Raw genomic sequence first — 9,535 nt, 5'->3', positions numbered from 1 at the left:
ATCTTATGGGTAACTGCCTTACTAAACAGAGTTGGGAAGTAACCTGTTTGCCTTTCAGTTGTATAAATGTTTTTAATCTGTTTGATCTAACCTATTTTTTTGCTTTGTTTTAATTAACTTAATCTTGAAAGATACGATGAGGATCAGGGGAGGCACCCCACTTGACCTACAGCAGGGTGTAGTCAGGTGTGCAGGACTGCAGGTGTGCAGTCCTTTCACTGGCTGCAGTTGCAGCCAGAGCTGGCTCTTAGCAATGGCTGTGCACTGTTGGAATGCTCCAGGTCTGATTTGTTTCATACAGCCTCAAGTCTGCTCACTGGGTGTGGCTTGTGTTCAGGTAAGAAGTCCGTGTACCTAAAACAGATGGCTAGAATCTTTGTCTTGGAAATTATAGGGAGTCCAGTAAAGCAGGAGTTTGTGGTAAAAGCCATACCTTGAGCAGTGGTAGGGAAATGCACCCTTGATTTTTCTCCTCTTAGGAATAGATAGAAGTGGGGTTTGTTATCTGCCTGGATTTTCAGTAGTAATCTTTATTAGTGATACCAGGATGAAGGGATTCAAGCTGAAGTGATCTGAAGCGATCTTAGGAAATGAAGATAATATTCTCTTTCATTTGGAGTGGGACCTTACCTTACAAACTATTGCAAAATCACTTTGAACTTGCATAATCCCAAAAGGAATTTTACTTTTGTTGTTTCTTTGTATTTCCTGAAGAGATGGCAATGTCAGATTAGTCTTTTGCATTCTAGGTTCAGCTGCAGGAGCTTGGAACACAAGCCTTCGTCTGTCAAAATCTTCATTTATTCTTTTGTTTATTCTTTTGGGCGTGGGCAGAACAGGGACTTCCCTGCATACGCTTTTGTGTGGCCTTTCTACGTTTCACAGGTTACCATCTACCTGCTTCCTATTACATAAACCTGAGCTTGCTTCCAAATTTGCAAATAAAATTTTGGACTGCTACAGGGGAGGGGAAAAATGTCTCAAAAAATGCCATTCCATCTGCAGGATGAGCCAATCCATGCTTTTCCTGCATTTTCTTAGTCCAGCTATTTTTTGCCTGCAGCTTTCAGTACCATTGTGGGCATAGACTGTTTTTGTGGACAAAGAATTTTTCAGAGTTAATTCAGAAGAAATATTTAACCCACGTGGAGAAAATACTGTGTTTGCTCAGAAAACAGATACAAGGTTTATGGCAGTGTTATCAGCCCAGGATTTCTGTGCTATACCCTGGTTCTCTGTGCAGGGGCAAGGCTGTATTTGGCAGTTCTGGTTGCTCCCAGGGCTGATGACAAGGGTAAGGGCAATACCCAGTAATTCCTTTGAGAATCCTTGTGAAGTCTCTCAGGCAAACTCATAGCCATCAACTAATTGGCTAAAGGTGATGCAAGAGCCACGTTAAACTACATGGTTGATTTAATAGGGATGATGCTTTAAAATATCTGTTGTCAGAATCTGTCATTGAATCACTGGAGTACAAATGCTTAACCTAAATGCTTTGAGGGCTAAACTAGAAGCAGAGAGGATAAAGAAATTGTAGGAGTGAGCCATGGAAGAGCTGAAACAAGACAACATGGAAACACGATGGTAGGAGGAGGAAGACTGAGCTACAAGAGAAAATGCTCCCTTGGCAGACTCTACCTAAGCAATTACAAAAAAAGTGGGCTGTTGTTTTTTTTGGTAACTTCTAATTATGGGGTGTGGTGGCTGCATTTACATTAAAGCCTGAAACTGTGTGTTATGTGTGTGTGCATGCAGAGAATGGAGGCTGGTGGTTGAACTGCTGCTGAGCTGGGGCTTGCTAAAACCAGTTTGCTTCTTTATCTTAGAGGGTCTCTTAGCAAATGACTGAACTGAGTCCTTACATTGTTTTCAAGTTGAAGCCAAACTCTCAGAACAGCCACCAGCTCCTAGCAGAAGTCTTTAGATTGTACACTCACCAGTGAAAGCAGAGCTTGGCTCTGTCCAGATGCAGCCTGGCACGGGGCACTCCTTCCTGGCTGCAGGTGGGTGCCCTGTGCCTGCTGGGACAGCCACTCCTGCCAGGGAAGCACCACTCAGGAACCTGAAGAGGTGAATGAGGTACCACACTAACTCCTTTTATAGACAAAGACTTATTAATGCTGCAGTTTGCCACTTCCTTCTTGTACTTCTTAATTCTGCTTTTGTCCTACCCAGCATTTTCCTCATACTGGTTAAAATCTGAAGCCTAATAAACCAAATTCATGTTGAAACAGTAAAAACACACCCTTCCTATTGGTTTGCTGCAGACATATGTCTTCAAAGGCAAGAGCTGGGCTGTGCTGGAGCATATCCTAGCTATGACTCCTTCCTCCCAGGCCGTGTACACATCTTCAATAAACACCACTCCACTCCAGCTTTTGAAGAGTGATGGGAGAGTTGCTCAGCTTTTCTGCTGCCTCTTCCCCATCAGAGTCATGGCAGGAGAACTGCCACAGTGTAGAGCTTGAGAGCTGAAAGATCACCTATGAGGCAATTAACAGAGGGGACTGGAGTGGAGAATCATGGTTATTCATCTTTGCCTATCTATTATACCATGTTACCAGTGACATTGCTTCTATTTTCTGTAGATTTTTATTAACTGTTTCCATTTGTTTTCACATCCTATTCATAAAGCAGCAAGCATCACTTTTGGCATGCAGAGAGACTCCCTGTACAGCTCAACCAGCACAAAGCAGCTGGACTTTTACAATAAGGTTCACATGATTTAATTTTATACACCTCTGAAGAGACTACTCAAGTTAGAAATGTGTAATTTAAAATGACTATTGTACACTGGAAATCACTTATTCACAATATTCATAGGTATTTAATTCTTTATTTACAAAATACTATCCTGAGAATTTTCCCTATTAAGCTTCAATTTGAGCGAAGTAGTTTGTATAGACCTAAGTAACAATGGTTACTTAACACAAGGAAAAATGCCAGTAGGAGAGCACAAAACTGGTTCAGGACATTCCCCAAATGACTGTCAAGTCTCCTGCTGTGCTTCTGGTTCTACAGCTGATGGATTTGACTGAGATGGTTCAACTCTATTTTCAGGAGGAGGTGGTGGAGGCAAAAATCCAGGTCGTGGAGGTGGATAGTGAGGATAAGGTCTCATTGGAAATGGATTTCTTACTGTGAGAGAATCAGAGTAATCCAGTTAGTAAGTTAATATCAATCACAACAGTAAACATGTACACCTGCCCCTCCTGCTGCCTTACTGTTTAGCTAAGCCTATCTAACTACAAGTCACCTGTCAGGATTCAAAGAGACAGAGATGCCAGGAAAGAGAGGGCAAAACCATCACTTCTCTCAGCAGTTACCCACAACAGTCTCAAAGCAGCAGCCAACCACTGCCAGTTCCTGGGCTGCTGCTACCCCTTCAGTTTGCCACAGCAACCCTTATGTGCCACACCTTACAGGTATTTTGGGAGATAAATGGCTTAGTTCTTCAAAATACTCAGAGAACAGCAAGAGTCAGAAAGAAGTTCTGCAGTCTGATACTTACACCTTGCCCCAGTCATGCAAACTCCAAGGGAAAACAGTTGTTCTGGGACTGTCCCTTTGCAGGGCACCAGCACACTTCAGAGCCAGAGGATGAAACTTTTAAGATTTATGGAAGATGCAATTTCATAGGAAGAAAAGGATTAAGATAACCTACCTACTTGCTTTCCTACCCCTCAAAAAGAACCCTTTAAATGCTGAACAGTACATGTTCCATATTTTCCACCCAAAGCTAGTATTTGTAAAAAGATCGAGACGAGCTGTCGTGAAAAAGGAAGTGTACAACACAATGAACCTCAATCAGAAAATATGCTCCCTGTTAGCTGAATTGAGAAGCAGATGTGCAAATATGTACAACTGTGGTAACTCACTGCCTGCACAAAGCACTCGTGTCCATCAGCTTGAAACAAATGCTGGCTAAAGCACCTACTTGGCAGCGGAGGGCGTGGAGGCCCGAAGTCTCGTGCTGGAAAGCATTCCCGTGGTCCATAGATGCCAGCAGGAGGAGGGGGAGGAAAAGGAGGGCCTCGTCTCATGAAAGGTACTGGTGGTGCTCTAGGATCCACAGGCATCAGTGGAGGTCTGACTGCAGGGAAAGGTGGAGGTGCAAACCCTGAACCCACAGCTTCACTTTCAGGGGCCAGCGACTGATCAGGGAGTGAGTTCTGCAAGACGAGGAAACCAGGGAAGTTAGGGGAGGGAAAGGGAACATCTCCAGTGCCATCAGGCCCACTTTCATTAGGTGTGACACTAGCTAAGAGCTAGTTCCAACTCTGCCTTAGCTGCAGCATGATCCTGAGAAAGGCTATCTACATGTACTGACCATCTGCTTGACCATAGTTTCATCTTTTGGGATATAATTAATTTTCAACAGGGATTATATTAGTAATACATCAAAGTAATTCACAAGACAATGAGTGTTGTAGTAAAGTACACATAATAATTTTATAATTTGCACTGAATAGTGCAATATAATGTGACCAATGGACTACAGACAAATGTTTCTATGTTTTTTGCAGAAAATTAAAGCTTCTTTAAATCAAGCCTCTCTAGCTACTTACACTAAGGTTAGAAAGATCCTTCATCCCATCTCCACTTGGTTCTGTTCCTGGACTATGTTCTGAAGATGTCTGTCCATCTGTATGCAAAAGTTTAAAATGTTATTCAGTGCTGATCTCTTTCTCTCCACTAAAAATACTCTTCAGTATTTTTTTCTGAAATCAGGATAGACTGGCAACAAAACCAACAGCAGTTCCATTTGCCCCCTCCCTTCCACTAATAGTTTATTTCTCTGGTAAGCCCCATGCTGGGAATGGCTCGGCTACGAAATGCTTTTGGCACAGAGCTTCACCATCCTATTCAAATATGACAAAAGCCAATTCCCTCATTGGCTGACAAATATCAAGGAAACTTCCAGAACTATATCAGTTTTGGATGAGTAGTCAGAAATAATAATTAATAATAATAATAATAATACAGTCATCATCATCATCACCATCGTCATCCTCCTCCTCCTCCTCCCTCCTCCTCTCATTTGCCTTATTTATTTTATAACTATAGAGATAAATAGAAACTTCAGTCTTTTTACTTTTAAACTTTGCTGGGAACAAGTGTTTTTAATAATAATGAGAGAAAACTATTAAAGGGAATTGTCAGAGAGTAGAATCTGACTGGATATAAATAACTAAATATATATAGTAAATACATTTTCTTTAAACAAACAACTCCCCCTAATCTGGGATTTGAAAAATATTGCTTTCTTACGCTTCAGCTTGAATAGAGATGATTATACTAAAAAACAACAAACCAAAACAAGACTGACTAGTGACAGAATTTTTATGTGCATGTTGTATTTCTACTCCTTGAAAGCAAACAAAGTTTTTTTTCTCAATGAACGGACAGGTCTTCTCAAAAACTCTAAATTACTTGTCATTTCAAGCAGGCCCAGCCTTGTTGATGATTATTGTTCCTTAATCTAAAACATTTCACCTCCTTTGTCACAAAGACATAGAGAATACTCATGCCTTGATATTTATCTTGCATAACACTTTGCATTTTAGGTCCTTAGAAGTTCCTCACAATCTCTGTCAACCTTTAACTCTTCTTTCTGACAAGATTCCTGCTCCAGGTACCTCCCCAAGTGAAAAGTTTTCACAGTTTGGCACACCATCTTAGGAAAATCCAAATTCTTTCGTTCACTTTACGTAACATTTTGCTTATCTTCCTAAGAAATGTAACTTGTTAACTAAAGAGTAGGAGCCTTGATTTCAGTACTGTGAGACACTGCTGTTCTGAAGTCAGATGTGCTGGATGGGCTGTTTTTTAGTGGTTGGTTTTTTTAATTGAAGGGCTTTTTTTGGGTTTTGGGTTTTTTTTTACAAATACTCAGCCAACTCTAGTGAAATTATGTGTCTCCCTAAAAGCAACATTCACACATTCTTAATGACATGTTAAATATTTGCAACAAAATTATCCAAAACCCTGTTGCCATTCAAGCGGCTCTGAATTGCTCAGGAACTGACTACAATGTTTAAAAGAATTAATTAAATCTCATCAGTGACTGAAGAAAGGGGTAAAAAAAGGATGCATTAGTAAGTGCAAAGACAGTGCACCTCTCCTGTCCTTCAGTCAGCAGCCAGGTGCTAGAAGAAAGACCTCAGTGGAACATGAAGTATAAGAAGGCAGGAGTGAGAAAGCAGAAGCGAAACTGACAGAAGGCTTGGCAAAGAGGAAGGTCAGTAGCTGCACAGGGACAGAACTGCTTTCCAGTAAAGAACAATTCACTTTGAAACCTGAACCTTCAACTTGAAACTAAATTCAGCATTCCCAGTTCTCATGCACTGTGACACCGAGGACAAATGTTCTCTCTCCTCTAGCCAGAAACGGTGCAAGGGAGATGGTAACTTCCTACTAATCCTCACAGGATCTGAGTCCTGGGTGGTGAAGTTTCTGCTGGGAATTTAAATGGCTTCACTTTGCTGATGAATCAGACACATGTGACTTACCAGGGCATTACATAGAGATGAAAAATGCTTAGTAAGTATTAAGCTCTGAAGCTGTCAGTGATAAGGTCTCTGTGACCAAAACTTTGCCTATGAGCTTCTGGCAGTTGCCAAGTGTCACAGACTAAAATGTACTAAAATAATTGGCCAATTCAAAACCTGTGGGTCAGTGAAAGCTGTGATTAAACTGGGGCAATTCACTGTGAACTACAAAGAGCTGCCACTATGATTAACAGTTTGAAGGAAGAGGCCTCAGACCTTCTGCCTCTGTGCACCAAGCCAGTGGACACCTGAACATTTGGCTGTTTCTGTTTCACTCTTTGTGAGTCTAAGCCTTTCTAACTTTACCAAGTGTGGAACAGAAATGCCAGTATGGGTTTGTGATGTTTTAATGCTGTGATGAGCCTCATGGGAGGGACCAAAACAGACTCTCAACCAATTATGACTGGTTAACACACAGAACAGTGAGGGTATACCACAAAATTACCTGATGACTGCCATTCAGTCATTCATGGAATCCCACCCACCTGACAGCAAGAAGGGCTATTGCTCCAACAGGGAATGGCTGCATCAAGGCCAGCAGTGTTCAAATGATTCTTACACAATGGAACTTCAGGTCTGTGGTAGCTAAAAACCTGTCCTCTTGCCACAGCTTACCATGCCCAGTCAGCTTACTGGGATTTTCCATTCTAGAGTATCATGGAAGCAACTCCCACCTGTTTTATCAAAAGACTGAACACCATAAGTTCGTAGTTCTGCTGGTCCAGAAAGTCTTCCAGTATTTGGAGGATTAGGGAAAAATCTTTCTTGTCTTCGAGCAGGAAGAGCTGGATCTGCATAAGGCTCACCTAGCATTGAAGAAATCACAAAAAACAGCTCTGTGAAGATTTATTCCTTCCATTCCACACAATTTTAGACCAGAAAGGTTCTCTGGGTATCTTAAGCTCTTGTAAATATACCAAGTGTCTGTTAATCAGAGTGAGCAAACAAATCTTAAATAACCCGGAGGAATCCCACCAAGTATATCCAATTGCTTATGTTTCTAAAGAGCTGCAAAGGAGAAAGTTTATTGAGTTTTGGTTTAACATACAGCAGAATTTTGAAAGTTATGATTGCCTAAGTTATAAACAGTGGGGCCTTGAAACAAAGGTTCAGCCTAGCAAAGAAGATGGGAGACAAAATAAGTAACTGTATGTTTTAAGCCATTCTTAGGTAAGAACACTGTTTTCCATTATGTTTCATAGTGCTGTAATATGCTTCCACCAGCTTGCTGGCATCAGATCTAGCAATCTGTCATGCAGCTACAAGACAAACTGTATCAGTGAGATCCAAGGGCAAAGGTGGGCTAAGAACAAGAAGGAAACCAAAATACCTCTCTGCAGTATCCTGTCAACAGACCACACCTGCCAGATGAGAAACTGCATCCTGAGAGGACCTTGAGTTCCACTACCAGGCTTTCACACAGATGTGTATGGCTTGCTGCAGTAATAACTGAGGTTACCTACTTTTTTTTTTTCCTAAACCTGTAATGTTTTTTCTTCTTTATTACAGGTATCCAGGAAGTTTGTCCATATCCCAAGTTTTTATTTGAGAAATATCAGCAGAATCCTCTTTAATTCATCTCTGCCTTCCCTGAGTGGTTAAGTGCAACATAGATGTTTAGCTGAAGAAGTGAGAGTGAAGACTGATTTTACTGCTGTTAATCATTGAAGAGACAGTATCAACAGGAAAACATGTGCCAGAGAGGATGAATCATGGTACTCCTGTACTATTAATATAAATGGGGTTTTTTGAAAAATAACATTTTTCAACATTACCTGTTTTTTACTTAAATAAATTAGAACTTTTTACTTCTTAAACCTCTTATTACCTATCGAGCCCAGACAGGTCTCTTAATGCACTTAACAGACTCCCAGTAAAATGATGAAACCAAAGAGCTGATTGTCCCTTGATAATACCAATATGTACTTAAAAGATAACTGAGAAGTGCAAGTGAACCACACTATTCAAGAGGAGAAAAAAACTACTACTAAAAAATACCAGTTCAGTTGCACATGCAAGCCCAAGAAAACATTTAATATTTTTAAACCCAAACAGTTAAATACATAGACTCTAAGTCAGTAACTCCTCTTTTCCAAGGATACAGTAGCTAAGCAGAGTTTTTACCTGGTGGAGGAAGAATTATCCTTCGCTCTCTTTCCCAAGGAGGAGACAGGGATCCAGTATCTGATGGTGGTCTGTGGGGATCAGTTAATCTATCAGAATTCAGCTCTCCTCTTTCACTTCCAGCTTCATACATGGCAGTTGCTCCTCTGGATCCTAATCGAAGAAATTGAGTAGTTATTCACCCTTGTGTTTTAAATCCTCTGCTTTGGCTTTCCTCATTCAGTCTGGAAACAGTGGAACAGATCATGTGATGCCAGCACTGCCAGGACACAGGAGGTGCTGGCTCCACGGGGCTCTCCGGCTGTTTGCTACCAACTACGAGAAGGGTTCCAAGGCGTGCAGTGAAGTCTTAGCTCAGTAACAGCACAACATAGAGGACCTGAAATGCTTTTAAAAAACTAATAATTTTACAAGTTTCAGTTCATTTGAACCAGACACCAGCACCCTCATGATAAATAATCTTCTCAGTGATAAAAACCTGCTGCCAATCAAACTAACAATTAACATGCTGAGAGTTAATACCGGTATCATAAAACTCCCATCTGCTTTTAACACTCTTCTGGTTCTAATTCTTTATTCAAGAAGAAGCAAAAAACCAAACCAAAAAATCCAAACCAAACAAACAAACAAAAAAACCCTCTAAGGCCAGGTCAACACATAATCAAGTGCAATAAGAACCGTAAAAATGAGTGATTTTAGATGGCAAGCTTCCTCTAAAACAGACTGGGTCTCAAAAATTACAGAAATACAGAATTCTGCTATCATTCTCTAATTTTCCATGCTATAATTCAACCTAAAGCTTGAAGCCATTGTGTGTCTTGTGCACTCTGAGATAAGTACTATAATTGCACTTACTGAAA

At 40.8% G+C, this 9,535-nt stretch overlaps 1 protein-coding gene across 3 annotated transcripts in view; it reads right to left on the bottom strand.

Moving 5' to 3' along the window:
- Window positions 1-2,573: 2,573 nt before the first annotated feature.
- Window positions 2,574-9,535, bottom strand: part of MIA2 (MIA SH3 domain ER export factor 2) — a 36,964-nt gene continuing 30,002 nt past the window's right edge. For all 3 annotated transcript variants that reach the window (XM_018907413.3, XM_018907415.3, XM_009101899.4), the window contains 5 exons: window positions 8,676-8,828; window positions 7,226-7,357; window positions 4,569-4,645; window positions 3,938-4,172; window positions 2,574-3,138 (listed from right to left, as the gene is read on the bottom strand). In XM_018907413.3, the coding sequence (XP_018762958.3) occupies window positions 2,990-3,138; window positions 3,938-4,172; window positions 4,569-4,645; window positions 7,226-7,357; window positions 8,676-8,828 (746 nt within the window). In that variant the 3' untranslated portion in view covers window positions 2,574-2,989. The remainder of the gene's footprint in view (window positions 3,139-3,937; window positions 4,173-4,568; window positions 4,646-7,225; window positions 7,358-8,675; window positions 8,829-9,535) is intronic.

The sequence above is a fragment of the Serinus canaria genome, chromosome 5, assembly GCF_022539315.1.
Source record: "Serinus canaria isolate serCan28SL12 chromosome 5, serCan2020, whole genome shotgun sequence".
NCBI classification, from domain to species: Eukaryota; Metazoa; Chordata; class Aves; order Passeriformes; family Fringillidae; genus Serinus; species Serinus canaria.
This window is presented reverse-complemented; position numbering and strand designations above follow the sequence as displayed.